Source organism: Engraulis encrasicolus, chromosome 18 (genome assembly GCF_034702125.1).
Source record: "Engraulis encrasicolus isolate BLACKSEA-1 chromosome 18, IST_EnEncr_1.0, whole genome shotgun sequence".
Taxonomy (NCBI): domain Eukaryota; kingdom Metazoa; phylum Chordata; class Actinopteri; order Clupeiformes; family Engraulidae; genus Engraulis; species Engraulis encrasicolus.
Genome location: NC_085874.1, coordinates 47,607,405 through 47,625,191, shown reverse-complemented (window position 1 = coordinate 47,625,191; position 17,787 = coordinate 47,607,405). Strand labels below are relative to the sequence as shown.

Here is a 17,787-nt window from a genome sequence, read left to right as displayed (position 1 = left end):
GCACATGCACACACACACACGCACACCCAAACGCAAGCACACACACACACACACGCACAGGCACGCACACACACACACACACACACACACACCGCGACACCAAGCTTGGACTTTTCTTTCAGTTTTCATGGTATTTTTACTTATCCTGCAGCCAACCTTTTTGAGACGGATGTGCGTGTTTTTCTCTTTTTAACAATTGGACACACACACGCACACACACACACACATGCGCACACATGCACGGACACACACACACACGCATGGACACACACACACACACACACACACACACACACACACACACACACACACACTAGGGATGAGATATCGGTATCAGTGTATTGGTATCGGGTTCAGATATCAACGTAATTCAGAGATCAGATCGGGTCGGATTTTTCCCAAAGTATCGGAATTTTCCTGATACTGACATTGAGTCAGGTGTCATGTTAATTAGTAATTAGTAATTGTTAATTAGTTTTCAGGATGGGACTGTTACTTTTTTACTTTTTAATTTAACTGGTAATTGGTTTCCTGTTCTTCTGACTCCCTTTTCTGACCAAATAGTCTACTTGGGCCTACCTCAAGTTCAAACCCATGCATATTTTGATTTTGGATCGTAGTAGCATCGGTATCTGTAGATATCCAAATTTAGATATCGGGATCGGAGCATACGCGCCCGCACCAGCCGACTCAGGGACAGCTTCTTCCCTCATTGCATCAGGCTGTTGATTTCAAAACCATCAACATAGGAAGGAATCCACTCATCACATCACCCTTCCTCCAACCTGCCTTAAAAAAATGCAGCTTTCAACTTTTTGAATATATTTTTTTCCTACTTCTATTTTTGCCTTTTTACTTTATTTTTTAACCATTTTGGGACTCTCAGAGCAGGAAAGCTTTTCATTGTATATATACAGTATGTTTCATATATATACACATGACAAATAAAATATTTCAAAAGAAAGAAATCTACCGCACACTTTCTTGACTTTATGCTCGTTTTATTAGATCGAACAACGCGTTTCGCCTCAGTGCGTCATCAGGCTCGCTCAGGTATTGCTCAGGAACTGTTGACAAATAAAATATCTTGTATATCTTGGAAGTGAAAGAATGTGTATCGTGCATGCATACCTAATGGCAGGCCCTTAGTCATAGTCATGGTTGACGAAATTAACACTGTCGTGCGTCCCTAATGGCAGGCCCTGATCCTGTATTATTATTATGATTATATTATTATTAATGTGTATCGTATCGTGCGTCCCTAATGGCAGGCCCTGATCCTGTATTATTATGATTATATTATTATTAATGTGTATCCACCGTGACGTGCGTCCCTAATGGCAGGCCCTGATCCTGTATTATTATTATTATATCCCCGAAACGCGGAGCGTCGCCGCCGCCGCCGCCGCCGCCGCGTAAGGTCTTTCGTGTTAACGCGATAACTTTTGAACGGATGTTTGGATTTATCCCAGATTTGGTGTGTGAATGCTCTAGGGCAGGTTCATGAACTGATTAGAGTTTGGAGGTTAACACTTTCAAGATGGCCGAATTCAAGATGGCCGAATTTTTGTTTGGCCCATTATTTCTGACCGGGTGGATGGATTTGTCCCAGATTTGGTGTATGAATTCTCTAGGGTGGGTTCATGAACTGATTAGAGTTTGGAGGTTAACACTTTCAAGATGGCCGAATTCAAGATGGCAGAATTTTTGTTTGGTCCATAACTTCTGACAGGGTGGATGGATTTGTCCCAGATTTGGTGTGTGAATGTTCTAGGGTAGGTTCATGAACTGATTCGAGTTTGGAGGTCAACAATTTCAAGATGGCCGAATTCAAGATGGCCGAATTTTTGTTTGGCCCATTACTTCTGACCGGGTGGATGGATTTGTCCCAGATTTGGTGTGTGAATGCTCTAGGGTGGGTTCATGAACTGACTACAGTTTGGAGGTTAATTCTTTCAAGATGGCCGAATTCAAGATGGCCGAATTTTTGTTTGGTCCATAACTTCTGACCGGGTGGATGGATTTGTCCCAGATTTGCTGTGTGAATGTTCGAGGGTAGGTTCATGAACTGATTCGAGTTTGGAGGTCAACAATTTCAAGATGGCCGAATTCAAGATGGCCGAATTTTTGTTTGGCCCATTACTTCTGACCGGGTGGATGGATTTGTCCCAGATTTGGTGTGTGAATGCTCTAGGGTGGGTTCATGAACTGATTACAGTTTGGAGGTTAACACTTTCAAGATGGCTGAATTCAAGATGGCCGAATTTTTGTTTGGTCCATAACTTCTGACCGGGTGGATGGATTTTTCCCAGATTTGGTGTGTGAATGTTCTAGGGTAGGTTCATGAACTGATTCGAGTTTGGAGGTCAACAATTTCAAGATGGCCGAATTCAAGATGGCCGAATTTTTGTTTGGCCCATTACTTCTGACCGGGTGGATGGATTTGTCCCAGATTTGGTTTGTGAATGCTGCAGGGTAGGTTCATGAACTGATTCGAGTTTGGAGGTCAACACTTTCAAAATGGTGGAATTTTTATTTGGCCCATAACTTCTGACTGGGTGGATTGATTTGCCCGGTAACTCCTTAATTTAATGGTTCACCATTTCAGTGAATCTACCATATCAGGTAGGCCTACAGTGTAATAACCAGTGTAACAATATTTAATACCATGTAATACTAGTTTAATACCAGTGTACAAATATGCAATACCATGTAATACCACTTACACACAAATAGTCTACATGATATAAGTACAAAATTGGTACATGATGTCACACTGGTATGACGTGGTATTAAATATTGTTACACTGGTTATTACACTGTACCTAATGTGGTATATCCACTGTAATAGTGAACCATTAAAACAGTGTTACCATTTGCCCCATTTTTTCCTTCATTTTCACAATAGTCATTTGGTTTTAAGCCTATGCACGTCATTGATCTATGTATAGATATTAAATATATTTATTTTATATTTTGTATTTATCATAAACGTTCATGAAAAGGTGGACGGGAGTGTCAGGAATGATTGGGGACTGGAAGCGTCGCGTTTCGGGGATATACCTTAAGCAGTCGAAGGCGACTGCACAGGCAGTCTAGTTATTATTATATTATTATTAATGTGTATCCACCGTGACGTGCGTCCCTGATGGCAGGCCCTGATCCTGTATTATTATGATTATATTATTATTAACACTGCCGTGCGTCCCTGATGGCAGGCCCTGATCTTGCGCAAGCTGTGCCGCATCACCTACCGGCTGAGGACGGACGGCGTGAGGACCAACCTCAAGAGGACCGAGAGGAGGCTGTCTGTGGTGAGTGGCCAGAGGGGTGTGTGTGTGTGTGTGTGTGTGTGTGTGTGTGTGTGTGTGTGTGTGTGTGTGCGCGTGTGTGTGCGCGTGTGTGTGTGTGTGTCTTATTGTAACGGTTGGGCAGGGAGACTGGTGTCTTGTTCCAGCAGCGGTATCGTCCTGTCTCCCATTGCCGGACCGTTGGTGTAGTTGACGAGGTCGCAGGTTCGATCCCCGAGGGGGACGAACAGGTGCAAGATGACCTGCTGCGTCACATGATCTTATCTGATCTTCCTGTACGTGTGTCCTCAGATGTTCTTCTGCATCAGCCTGGGCTTCGTAGTGGCCTGGCCGGCCTACGCCATCGTCTCCTTCCTCTTCATCGTGTGTGTGTGTGTGTGTGTGTGTGTGTGTGTGTGTGTGTGTGTGTGTGTGTGTGTGTGTGTGTGTGTGTGTGTGTGTGTGTGTGTGTGTGTGTGTGTGTGTGTGTGTGTGTGCTGTATTGTATGTCCTCACATGTTCTTCTGCATCAGTCTGGGCTTCGTGGTGGCGTGGTCGCCGTACACCATCGTCTCCTTCCTCTTCATCGTGTGTGTGTGTGTGTGTGTGTGTGTGTGTGTGTGTGTGTGTGTGTGTGTGTGTGTGTGTGTGTGTGTTGTGTTGTATCTCCTCAGATGTTCTTCTGCATCAGTCTGGGCTTCGTGGTGGCCTGGCCGGCCTACGCCATCGTCTCCTTCCTCTTCATCGTGTGTGTGTGTGTGTGTGTGTGTGTGTGTGTGTGTGTGTGTGTGTGTGTGTGTGTGTGTGTGTGTGTGTGTGTGTGTGTGTGTGTGTGTGTGTGTGTGTGTTGTATTGTATCTCCTCAGATGTTCTTCTGCATCAGCCTGGGCTTCGTGGTGGCGTGGTCGCCCTACGCCATCGTCTCCTTCCTCTTCATCGTGTGTGTGTGTGTGTGTGTGTGTGTGTGTGTGTGTGTGTGTGTGTGTGTGTGTGTGTGTGTGTGTTGTATTGTATCTCCTCAGATGTTCTTCTGCATCAGTCTGGGCTTCGTGGTGGCGTGGTCGCCCTACGCCATCGTCTCCTTCCTCTTCATCGTGTGTGTGTGTGTGTGTGTGTGTGTGTGTGTGTGTGTGTGTGTGTGTGTGTGTGTGTGTGTGTGTGTGTTGTGTTGTATCTCCTCAGATGTTCTTCTGCATCAGTCTGGGCTTCGTGGTGGCCTGGCCGGCCTACGCCATCGTCTCCTTCCTCTTCATCGTGTGTGTGTGTGTGTGTGTGTGTGTGTGTGTGTGTGTGTGTGTGTGTGTGTGTGTGTGTGTGTGTGTGTGTGTGTGTGTGTGTGTGTGTGTGTATGTGTGTGTTGTGTTGTATCTCCTCAGATGTTCTTCTGCATCAGCCTGGGCTTCGTGGTGGCGTGGTCGCCCTACGCCATCGTCTCCTTCCTCTTCATCGTGTGTGTGTGTGTGTGTGTGTGTGTGTGTGTGTGTGTGTGTGTGTGTGTGTGTGTGTTGTATTGTATCTCCTCAGATGTTCTTCTGCATCAGCTTGGGCTTCGTGGTGGCGTGGTCGCCGTACACCATCGTCTCCTTCCTCTTCATCGTGTGTGTGTGTGTGTGTGTGTGTGTGTGTGTGTGTGTGTGTGTTGTATTGTATCTCCTCAGATGTTCTTCTGCATCAGCCTGGGCTTCGTGGTGGCGTGGTCGCCCTACGCCATCGTCTCCTTCCTCTTCATCGTGTGTGTGTGTGTGTGTGTGTGTGTGTGTGTGTGTGTGTGTGTGTGTGTGTGTGTGTGTTGTATTGTATCTCCTCAGATGTTCTTCTGCATCAGTCTGGGCTTCGTGGTGGCGTGGTCGCCCTACGCCATCGTCTCCTTCCTCTTCATCTTCCACCGGGAGGAGCAGGTCTACATGCAGCCCGCCGGCTTCGTCTTCCCCGCGCTCTTCGCCAAGAGCTCGCACATCTACAACCCACTCATATACTTCTATTTCAACAAGGTGTGTGTGTGTGTGTGTGCTCGAGTGTTTACGTACGCGCGTGTGTGTGTGTGTGTGTGTGTGTGTGTGTGTGTGTGTGTGTGTGTGTGTGTGCGTGTGCGTGTGCATGTGTGTGTGCTATCTATTGTGTTATCGGCTTAATGGCTGAATGGAGGCAAGTGTGCGCTATATATTCATTTATTTTAAGCCATTAGCCCTATACTGCACGTGTTGCCATATGGCAACATACCATTCTTTTGGCATTTCCTGGTGTTTAAATATAATTAATAGACACTGATTGGTTTTCATATTGAAACTGTGGCCTTGTTTTATCCAATTATGTGGTTTGTTGACATCACATGACACCACACATTGCCCCAGGCTCGCTCTTTCCCACACTGTACATGATACTGTACATGATACATGTTGCCATATGGCAACATTGTGCGGTAATGGAACAAGATGGTCAATAGGGAAAGTGTATTGATACAAATACCCAATTCTAATTGATTGATTAAGTGATTTATTTATTGATTGAATGATTGATAACTGATAATATTTATGATTAGTGTAAATGGCAGTCTGTAATGAACATTAAAAATGTTATAATAGGTGTACAGAACTGTTTTATGAGCTTTCACTCTGAGTACATGGAGAAAAGCTAACAAGGCCTATGCAGCCTCCCCAGACTGCTAGAGGTATACCACAAAAATCCCCAAACCCCAGATTAGAGCATAAAGCTACTGTCATCTTGACCATTTGAAGCCTCCAAAATGCTTTGACTCCATGTGTCTGTTATAATTAGGCTGATTAGCACACAACGTTTGTGCAAATCTGTCAAACCAATCAAAAAATATTGTACAAAGTCAACCATTTTGAAAGTCAGCCATTTTAAAAGCATAATCTCCAAATTTCAAACAGCTCATAAACCAATTATACTATCAACACACAAGATTTACTGCAAATCCAAGCACCCATTGAAAAGTTGTGGCGTAAACAAAAGGTAGGCCGTCTCGAAAGATTGCCAACTTCAAAGTCAGCCATCTTGAAAGTCAGCTATCTTGAAAGCACTGGCCTCACAATTTTACATGGCTTATTTACTCATTATAGAGTGTTATCACACAAGGTTTAGTGTAAATCCAAGCATCCATTCAAAAGTTATGACAAATAAACTGTCGGTTATGTGGAAAGACGCCTGGCCCACAAATCGGCCATCTTGAATGTAGGCCATCTTGAAAGTGTTGGCTTCCAAAATTAAATCGGTTCATGTACATATTATAGACAGTTACCATACACATTTTTGTGCAAATCTATGCACAGCTATTGTGTTAATACCTAATGTATTCATTGGTGGTTGGTCAATGTAATACCACTCAAATACTGTTTTTCGGGGATATAATAAACAGTATTCACTTGTTCTCTCAGTGGCAAAAATGTGTTAAATAACTCCCTTGAACTTGTGGGTAAACTTTCAATGTTTTTCTGAGATGAAAACAATTATATTTCTATAAAATAATCCATAATGTTGTATGACCCTTGTTTGGTCTTGGAGGAAAAATGTACAGTTGAGGACGATATTATTAGCCTCCCTCCTGAAATTAGACATTTCTCTTGATTTTTCAGTGAGAATGACCATTATGAACCGTTTCTGTTATTCTGGAAACAAATACACTGATGGAGATAATGTCCAATGAGTTGAATTTTCATTTTTCTATCGTTACAATGAGTTTAAAGAAAAAGGGGAAAAATTACAAGGACAAAATTATTAGCCCCTTGATCATTAATAGTCAATATGACGCCATTTATGAACCAAAACTGACAACAGGCACTTTAATCAGTTGTTACCTAGGTTGGCACATGCCCCACTAGGGATTTTGGCCCATATCTTCACTGCAAAGTGTTCTAGCTGGTCCAAATTGCATGGATGCTGAGCATAGACATTTGCCACAGGCTCTCAGTGGGATTGAGGGCTGGACTTTGAGCAGGTCATTCCAGTATCATGGTATTAGTGTCCTTGAAGAACCTCTGAACTAATTTAAATGTTTACTTTGGGTTACAATGTTGTTGGAGGACCCAGCAATCCAGATCCAAACCCAGACTCCCTGTGTCTGAGGCTGAATAACAGACTAAACTTGATGCCCTTCCACTATGTGTAACTGTGGAAACTGCTTAGTCTCATTAGACCAAAGAAGCATTGGACACCTGCCTAGATGATTGTTATTGACCTGGCCTCACCTGGAGTTTTTATTTCAAGAAAGACAGCTGTTAGGGCTTGTCATCATATTGGGCTTTGGGGCCATCATCACAGAAGAACCCTTTTACTAAAGGCGGTGCATATCAGAGTGTTATCGAGCTTTGCCTATGAACATTTGAAAGTCAAAAATGAGTTTTGAAAGTCTCTGCTTTCACCTGATGAGATTCAATTGCACTTGCTTTGATGCATGAATTCTGCTTCTGTCAGGTGAAGAAAGGGGTAGTCCTTAAAACTTCATAACATGGTTTCCACAGTTAAACATGGTGGTGGAAGCATCATTCTGTGGCAGCCTCAGCCACAGGAAACCTTGTTTGGGTGTACGGCTCCATAAAAACAGAAGATCATGATAGAATGTGGAAGGTGACCATGCAAAAATATGATCATAGAGGAAGCTAAAATCTTCACTGGAGCTTTCAATAAGATAATAACCCAAAACTTTCATCCAAAATTGTTCAAATGTTCTTCAAGGTTACTAAAACCACGATCATGTTGTGGTTCAGATCTCAATCCTTTAGATAGTCTTTGAGGAGTGCTGAAAATGAATGTCCATCCTCAACATCCATGCAATTTGGATCAGGTTAACTATTTGCAATGAAAACATGGGCCAAAATCCCTGGTAGGGCATGTGCCAACATAGTTAACAACTAATCCAAGTGCCTGATGTCAGTTTTGGTTCATAAATGGCACTCTATTGACTATTACTGATAAGGGGGCTAATAATTTTGTCCTTGCCATTTTTACCCTTTTTTGTTTAAACTCATTGTGAAAATGGAAAAATCCAAATTCAACTCATTGGACATTATCTCCATCAGTGTATTTGTTTCCAGAATAACAGAAATGGTTCATAAAGGTCCTCCTCATTGAGAAATCAAGAGAGATGTCTAATTTCAGGAGGGGGGCTAATAATATCGTCCTCAACTGTACACTGGATCCTTTCCGTAACTGCACAATGTTGCCATATGGCAACAAACCTAAAAGAACCCCCCCCCAAAAAAACTTTTTTTTTGAAAAAAATTGCAAATATGTCTTAATAAGTTAATTTTATGTGACAAAAACCACAGTGAGATTTTTTCCATGATGGGATAATAATATGTGCAGTATAGGGTTAGATTAATTAGCCAATTAGTTTATCTGATTGGCGTTCATATTTGCGTCTGTGTTCCGTAGCTTTCCCCCCGTGTTATTTTCTTTCTGCCGTAGCCTCTTAGTGCAGATGGGGTCGCCGGCGGGCCTACTCACTATTTGCTGAAAAACTCAACTACATCATAACAACATTGCTATGACATTACTGAGTGCCTTAAGTCACAGATTAAGACATAGCCATTACAATTTTGGTGACAGTAAGGTTATAACAAAGGCTCTGCGCTAAGGGGTTAAAAAAACTCCTGCTGCCTATCGTCTTTGAGCGCCGTCACCATGGCGAGAGTCTCACGTGCAATACAGTTGCAAGTGCGACCGCTGATGAAGCCGAAAGCATACAATTTTCATCAAGAATGGGAGGAGGAATTCCTCTTTACTGTCGTGAAAGAAAATTGTGCCTTTGTTGTAGGGCTTTAAACTGTTCTGTGTGTCCGTGAACAGTCCAGACACACAGAATTGCGCGCTTCATGCCACTCTGCCTGCGTTTCAGATGGTATTTCAGTAACAAGCGCTAATGTTTGGCTACAAACACTGAAAGTTCAGATTTCACATGCTTCTCTCCGAGGCACCGCTTTCCTCTCATCCCCCAATATGTTTGTTGCCCAGCCACTACCGCTCCCTTTCTGTCCCACGACGTGTGTGTGCGTGTGAGTGTGTGTGTGTTTTAATATCGACAATGCCGTCTTGCTAAGATGCTAAGTAGATGTTATATTAAGGATGTGCTAATTCACATGGAGGAGCAAAAGCATACGGTATAAAATGGTTATTGTTAAATGTTATTGTGTCCACTGACCTGAATAAATAAATATTATAGTAGCCTACTCGACAGTGGTTGTGTCCGAATTAGTTTATGATTTATTTTAGCTATCTATCTAATTCCATTTTGATTAATTTATAGCCGTTGTTTAGTTGTGATTGTTGATTATTGGCATTAATCTAGGCTGTATTAGGCTACCTATGGCATAATGATGGAGGATCTTAGGCTAGCCTACTTTGGGCATATGAGAGGGCCTCCAGTAGCCTAGGTATGCCTACTGTGTGTCTGCTCTAGACAACTTCTCTTCTTGGAATTTTCTTTACTTTTTTGTCTTTGTTAAATGTAAACTCGTCCTGAATTGTCAACATGCTGGCAGCCTACAAAAAAAATCCACCTTTGCATGGAAAACAGATGAATACTTCAACTGCTTGAATAAGCATTCTCTTACAGTTTAGAATATTATTTGCACTGATGGATTTTCAATGGTTTACATCGAATCTGGTTCAAGAGTAGAGCACTGGTGGCATTTTTGTTTGTGTAGTTAATTGACTATTATTTTGCCTAATTTGTATTTAACAGGTTTCTCATTAAAAACCATTGTGTATTACTCAGATTCACCTAATTCAGCTGGCTAGTTCTTATCAAGAGTAAACCCCTTTTCAACATGAGTGTAACAAGAAAGTAAGTAGGCTAAATAACTTTCAATTTAAATACTCCGATAGGCCGGTATCGGTATCAGATCGGAAGTGAAATAAAATATCGGTATCGGATTGGAAGTGCAAAAACCTGGATCGGGACATCTCTACTTTGTTGTGCCATCAGCCACAGGCACTATCAAAGAGACACCCTTTGTCCAAACACAAGAACCTTGTACAAACAGTGATTTTTGCAGACAATACATAGGCCTAATATTGCAAAAATAATGTTCTGGCCTTATCTAAATTATTTGGTGATATCCCTCACAGCAGTGCAATAACACAAAATAATGGCGAGAGTTTTTCCCTTGGCACGTAATGAAAGCTAATCGGAGGTCTGACAGCATGGTGGTGCTGAAGGACAGCGCAAAGAAGTTGTAGCGTAACTTGTCAATCACCTTGGTCGCGTTCGGTTTCGTCAGTCCAACCGAAAATTTCTGTAAAGAAAATGAACGGCAATTTGGCAAGACAGCTGCAGGGTGGATATTGGCGTCAACAAAAGCATTTTGGACAATCTGCGCGATAGGTAGCCTATCTGTGGCCTAACTCAGTGGTTCCCAACCTATGGGTCGGGACCCAAATTATGGGTCGCCAAAGATCCACAGAGGGTCGCGGAGCCTGCTTGATTTTAACCCTATCCAGACCGGGGGGGCTAAAAGTGCCCGCACCAACTTTGATGTCGTATAACTCTTGAATGACTAAAGGTATGACTACGAAACTTTGTGACTTTTCCTACAATGAAGTTGGCTACAATGTGATACCAAAAGATTAGGTCTATCATTTTTATTGTTGCCATGGCAACGGTTTTCTGACGGGTACACCTGCCCAAAAATCACTGATCTAAGTCTCATCATCATCACTTTTCATATTTTTTTACATTTTCATTAGCATCAGACACCCTTGTGAACATTTGAAGTGGTCTGATGCACATAATAACCAAAATTGATATGCATTACCCAAGTTAGATGGAAAATACATTAAGGTGACATTTTGGGCAATAAAATCAGGAAATGATGTCATAATGACGTCATAATATCCAATAATGACACCAAACTGATGTTATTCATTGCTCTTCGGCTGAAGATCATCCCCTCCAAGTTTGGTGGTCATACGCCATTCGGTTCGGTTCAAAAGAGCCCCCCCGGTCCCAGGTATGCCAAAAAAGCCCGGTCTGGATAGGGTTAAGGGGGTTACTTTGAAATATAGCCCATGTTGAATAAATGACAAAGCATTTAACTAATACTATATGCATAGTATGCTATACGCAACAAAATGTAAGTGCTACATTAAACATTTATTCTTTATCTGACCAAAGACGAATTGAGGAATAAAATAACAAAAATGAGTTTTCGCAGGAAACAGAGGGCATCTCGTGACTCCCTCTCGTGCGGGTGCTCGCGCGGTTGGGTCACCAAAGTTTACAATTGTAAAAACATGGGTCCCCGAAGAAAAAGGTTGGGAACCACTGGCCTAACTGGTTGACTGGTTGCCTACCTAAGCTTTATGAGTACGGTGAAATGTTGTGTCACGCTCAGGACCCGGTACTGACGCCTGTCACCAAGCAGAAGAGAGCAAAGAAAGGGAAAGGGATTTTTATTTCTGTCAACTCTTCAACAGTTAGATCTTGCTTGCCATCTAAGCAGAGGTCAGGGATCTCAGGCATAAAAAGGTTGGTGACCACTGCTGTGTAGTATCTGTGTATTTATAATATGTACTTTGCTCCAGGACTAATAAACGCTACTGTACTCTACTGTACTCTAGGTCTTCAGGATTAATAAACCTTACTCTACTCTATTGTAATCTACTGTACTCTAGGCCTTCAGGATTAATAAACGTTACTCTACTCTACTCTACTGTACTCTACGCCTTCAGGATTAATAAACCTTACTCTACTCTACTCTACTCTACTCTACTCTACTCTATTCTACTGTACTCCAGGCCTTCAGGATTAATAAACCTTACTCTACTCTACTCTACTGTACTCTACTCTATTCTACTCTACCCTATTTTACTGTACTCCAGGCCGTCAGGATTAACTCTACTGTACTGTACTGTACTGTACTCTACTCTACTCGACTCTACTCCAGGCCTTCAGGATTAACTCTACTGTACTGTACTGTACTGTACTGTACTCTACTGTACTCTACTCTACTCGACTGTACTCCAGGCCTTCAGGATTAATAAACCTTACTCTACTCTACTCTACTGTACTCTACTCCATGCCTTCAGGATTAATAAACCTTACTGTACTGTACTCTACTGTACTCTACTCCAGGCCTTCAGGACAAATAAACGTTACTGTACTCTACTCTATTCTACTGTACTCCAGGCCTTCAGGATTAACTCTACTCTATTCTACTGTACTCCAGGCCTTCAGGATTAACTCTACTCTACTCTACTGTACTCTAGGCCTTCCGCCAGGACCTGCGTCTGCTGCTGTCCAGTCTGTTCCCCGGCCTGCTGCCCAACCGCGTGGGGGTGCACGGTGCCCAGCCCACCGCCCAGCTGAACGTGCTGCCGGGCATCCACATCCAGCTGCAGGAGGGCATCCGCAAGGCCTCGGGACAGGGACAAGGGCCGAGGGCTGCTGGCGGGCACAGCAGGGTGGCGCCATCAGAAAGCGGTGTGGCGGGAAGCGTGGCGGGAGGGGTGCGAGGGATCATCAGACTGGTGAAAGTGAGGAGTTCCAACAGCAAGAGCGACAGACGGTCGCGGTCGCTGGCGGCGGCAGCAGCAGGTGACGCTGCTGTTGGCAGAGAGGCGGCAGCCATTGGCAGCAGCAGTGGCGGCCTGAGCAGCTGCGACGGGCCGTGCCAGTGCTGCATGCCCAGGGTACGGGTGGCACCGCTCGGGCACCAGCCCCCAGCTGTGCGCGAGTTCCTGCCCATTTCCACCTGACCTGGAGAGGGCGGCGAAACAAACGGAGTTGCCATTGACCCGTTCAGAATTCATGTCACACGTGAATGCGCGCGCATCGTTGACTGACTCAAACACACCAGAGAGGGTTTAAGGGTATTACGAGAGACTCCACTCTTCCAGGTGGTACTGCACTCTAGGGGCGCAAACGGAGGAGTGCAGGCTCCATTCAGAATGAATGGGCTGCGCTCTCTCGACAGCGGCCCTTAGGTGAACAGGCATGGGTGAAATAGGGGGTGCCGTGGCTGCATGTAAAACTGGCTGTGAACACGCACACATGCGAACAAACAGTGCAGACATTAAAGAGAGAAGACCTGCTGTCCTGAAGCTTGTACGTTGATAAAAAAAAATAGAGATTCCGAGAAGTACACTTGTTATGCTATTTCGAGAGGGAAGAGCCGGTTCCAGAAGCATAGGAAATGTTTGTTGTTACAAGACATTAAACGTGCATGAGTTCCTGCCCCTTTCCACCTGACCTGAAGAGGGCGACGTCGGTGCTTGAGGGCAGATGAGGGTTTTACGTTAGTCCCCAGCTGTGCGTGAGTTCCTGCAGGGGGTGTTCACTCACGGAACTAGCTACTAGCCACAACTGGCGAACCCTAATCCTACCTAAGTGCAAAATGAATGGGTGTCAACGGAGTTTTCTACCATTATAATTTTTGTGATTTTTTATAATTTTTTGTCCTGAAATATATTCAGTTCGAAGCTAGAAATAATAAGACCTTATTTTAGTAGCGTTTCGATTATTTTGCGCCACTAGATTATTATATACTGGGTCACAAAGCTCAATTTTTATGAGGCCAAACTCATAAACATTAGCGGGATGCTAGCAAGTACAGGTCGAAATCCTCTAACCTGCTGTAAATCTACACACCTGAACGATTTGTCAATACAGCCTATTGTTAAACACCAGTCATAGTGCTTACCAGGAATGTTTTGTTGATGATATTCGTGACTGGAAATCGCAGTAGCAATGTATTTATTAGCATATGGGTTCCCCTTTCCATTCCATACATTTTCCCACATGAAGGACTTACCGAAGCTCGCCAACTAGTGGACACTCCATATGAACTGCAGTATGCATGCAAAGCTAACTGGCTACAATGGGAACCAATCAGACTGAATCTTCTCCCCGTATTCTAAATTCTCTGGTTCCTGCCCATATCCACCTGACCTGGTCATGGCTGCTGCTAAGCTTCTGGAGGCCCTGAGCATAACTGGTCAGGAGGTCCCCTCATAATTAAATAATAGTGATAATAATAATAATTATTATTATTATTGGTATTATTATTTATTTATAATGTATTTTCTCATGGCATTTGTTTCAGATACAACAAATCACTGATTCTTGAGAAAGTGGCTAAAACAGGTTGTAATCTTGAAAGAAAAAAACAAAGTGAATTTCAAAATAATATGGTATATCCTCGTAGACAAAGGTCTTGGCTTTTCAGAAATGCACAAGGCCAATCTCCCCATTTTCCATTTTTTTCAGAAATCAGGTTTTTCTCCGATCATACCTTGTTTTTTGTCAACACCGTCAGACACAATTAAAAGCAATAAAAAGTGTATTGATTTGGTTGCATATGTGTCTGGAGTTTTTAAGTGATTGTGTGTGTTTTTTGGTTCACACATATGCCTTTAAATGTTGAAAATTCACTTTCATTCTATTTTAATACTGCTTCATGTGTTCTAATTTTAAAATATGTGCTGTCAGACAATGCTTACTTAATGGCTGAATAGATCAAACAATTTTTTGTAATTTCACAAATATTCGTGTAGGCTTAAATTTGCTATTACTTTGATAATTCAACAACTACAAAGGAAAATTTTGAAAGCACATTCATTTAAAATGTCCAAAACTCCTTCTTACGGTGGTGACTTAAGAACTGACGGTGGTGACAGTAATCTGAAGGTGGTGAAAGTGACCTAATTATTACCTACATTTAGCAAAATAAATAGCCCTCTCAAGTCAATGACATCTAGCATAAACACTTTATTTTTGTGTGTGCACAGTATGTTTGTGCATGTGTTTTTTCGTCATTTGTTAGATACTCTTGGAAGTAGGCCTAGATTGTTGAAAATGTGGCATAAACAGGTTTTAAGTTGTTCAAATCCAAAATATAGAGGTGTATTATCATAGATGAACGTCTTGGCTGTGCATTGAATGTATTGGCCAAGCTCCCCATGTTTTACATTTTTCATAAAATGGGCTCTTTCTTGGTTTTGTCACCAGCGTCAGACAGAATTAGAAGTAAAAAAAATAAGTTTACTGTATTTAAGTGAATTACTTTTACAATTCAACATAATTGTAGATACTTATTGGAAGCATATTCTTAAAACTTGTCAAAAACATGTAAAACACATGCTTTTTTGTGAACTACATCAGATGTCACCACTGTCAGGTTTTGTGATGAAAAACCCTCCAAATGCACCTCAGTGGAGGCTGGAGTATAAGTTTGGGTCACAATTATTACTAACATGTCTGGTAATGTTTCATTAACCAGCACAATTTAGTAAAATATGGAACAAGATGATGAGCGGAACAAAATCTGATGGTGGTGACATCTGACGGTGTGAGACAAAAAAACACTCTTTTACATATTGTGCATTTTTTGCTCACATTAGCCACTTCGTTTTCGCTCTGTTTCTTAAGGGCTTCATGACGCTTCTGAAAAAGTATATATAATTAACATTAATGTAACAATAATACTATTAAAACCCCCGACGGTGTTGACAGTTTATGGTTGGGACAGTACCAGTGTCCAAACAAATTATCAAATTGAGGAGAAATTAGTAAACTTACAGGAGCTTCAGTGATGGTGAAGTACCCAGTAGATCTAAAGGTTTGAAAAGGGGTCCTAAGTAATGACAATGACCTTGCGCATACCTGATTTTATTGTCTTTTTTAAAAAATCTGACGGTGGTGACTAATATGCTGGACACACTTTGAGCAATCAGAAAATAGTAGTAAATATTGCTTTACACACACTATGTGCATATCCGCAGAACCACTTCAATATGGACTTTCACATCATGGTGATATTATTCAATAATACCAGTGATTTTTACATTTTAAGTCAATTGAAATGATGATGTCTGTCCTTGGGACAGCTGTTTTTACAGGGTGTGGGCAGGTTTATAGCCATGAAAAGTAATAAAATTACACTTAAATATTTCAAATGACTGTACATTTATGTAACAGACCCCTGTGTCTTTACCTGGATTCATTTTGTTCATGAAAATATAGTGTATTTTCAACAAAATTGGCAGTTTATTGCAGAGACATGTTTTAGTCGCTTTCTCAAGAATCAGTGAAATAATAGGTGACATCAAGACTGGTGCTGCGACTTGATTGTTGAATTGTGACCCCTTCTGTCACCTTCTGCCAAAGCTGTGAGGCGATTGAATGTGGTGGCTACTTCAGTTCACAGCAAAAACACAAACTGGGCTCTACCATTTCAGGGGACCATTCCATCAACGGCGTTAACCCCAAATCCGAGTTCAAGTCTTTGAACTGCACTATTTCTAGACACGGATCCGTTCCATCAGTCTTGCTAACCTGAAACTCAGCTGAGTTGCCACGGTAATTTATGCTCCAAGTCAAACCTGGTAGCTCCCAGGTTTTACACAGGGCTAATTAAATCAGTGTTGCAAAGAATTTCAACCTGTGGGAAACAATGTGGCAACCAGACCGTTCCGCATATTCCCGCCAGCATTTTATGAGATCAAAGCGGAGCAGCCCACCTATTTAAACAGTCTCTGGGGTGAGCATGCCAGTGAAAGCGTCAATAATTACCAATGTCTTTAATTTCGGAGGGTTTCCCATAATTAGCACACAATGTCTTGACAATAATATCAATATGAGCAATGTCTCCCATGAGAAGGAAGGTGAAAGTGGTCCAGTGGGCAGGTGCGCCGCTTACCATCACCGGGTTCAATTCTTGCCTGGCGCGACGTGTTAAAATGAAATAGTAGCCTATGCCTTCTCAAACATAGGCGTACATTCGCCTGTTATCACCTTTGATGTCACTTTGTTGCTGACTTCATTTTCCGTCAAGCAATAGGCCTACAGTTAAATGTAGCCTACACCTTTAGGCCTACATTTTACAGCATTGGCTATACTGTAGGCAATAAAAAAACCTCGTCCTCACAACCGCCTTGCAGACGCCGACCCTTGGTTTTTACATCTCAATGTTTCGGCAAATGCTCTCTGCAAAATGTTTTACCAATGCTTTTCTCTTTCCTAAAATCATTTATTCTGAAAGACAAAATCAAATCTGAATACAGTATGTAAAGCGATGTTTCAAGTGAAAAGTGTTTCTCACGATGACACTCGTTCGGTCCGACACTGTCAAATGTTGCATGTAGGGTTTTCTGACAGCGGACCGTGGAAGTGACTGCCTACATGTGAGATTTTTAGTTGTTTATTTCCAGAATTCATGCTGCCCATTCACTAATGTTACCTTTTTCATGAATACTTACCACCACCATCAAATTCTGAGTATTCATTGTGACTGGAAAAATTGCACTTTTCATACATGAAAAGGGGGATCTTCTCCATGGTCCGCCATTTTGAATTTCCAAAAATAGCAATTTTTAGCTGCAAAAATGACTGTCCTTGGACCATACTAGAAAATATTTGTTTAATACTTAGTAAACTTTCATGTAAAGATCAAATTTGACAATAGGCAGCCCAATTTCAACAAGCAGCATAGTTGCAGTACCTTTTTTGACCATTTCCTGCACAGTGTACCTTTAACTTAAA

The 17,787-nt window shown here is 42.3% G+C and overlaps 1 protein-coding gene across 1 annotated transcript in view; it reads left to right on the top strand.

Moving 5' to 3' along the window:
• The window catches only part of opn8c (opsin 8, group member c), a 28,484-nt gene extending 15,480 nt beyond the window's left edge, over nt 1–13,004 (top strand). Inside the window, exons 4-6 of the mRNA XM_063222213.1 lie at nt 3,219–3,314; nt 5,099–5,281; nt 12,516–13,004. Coding sequence (XP_063078283.1) covers nt 3,219–3,314; nt 5,099–5,281; nt 12,516–13,004 — 768 coding nt within the window. The remainder of the gene's footprint in view (nt 1–3,218; nt 3,315–5,098; nt 5,282–12,515) is intronic.
• Nucleotides 13,005–17,787: the final 4,783 nt, after the last annotated feature.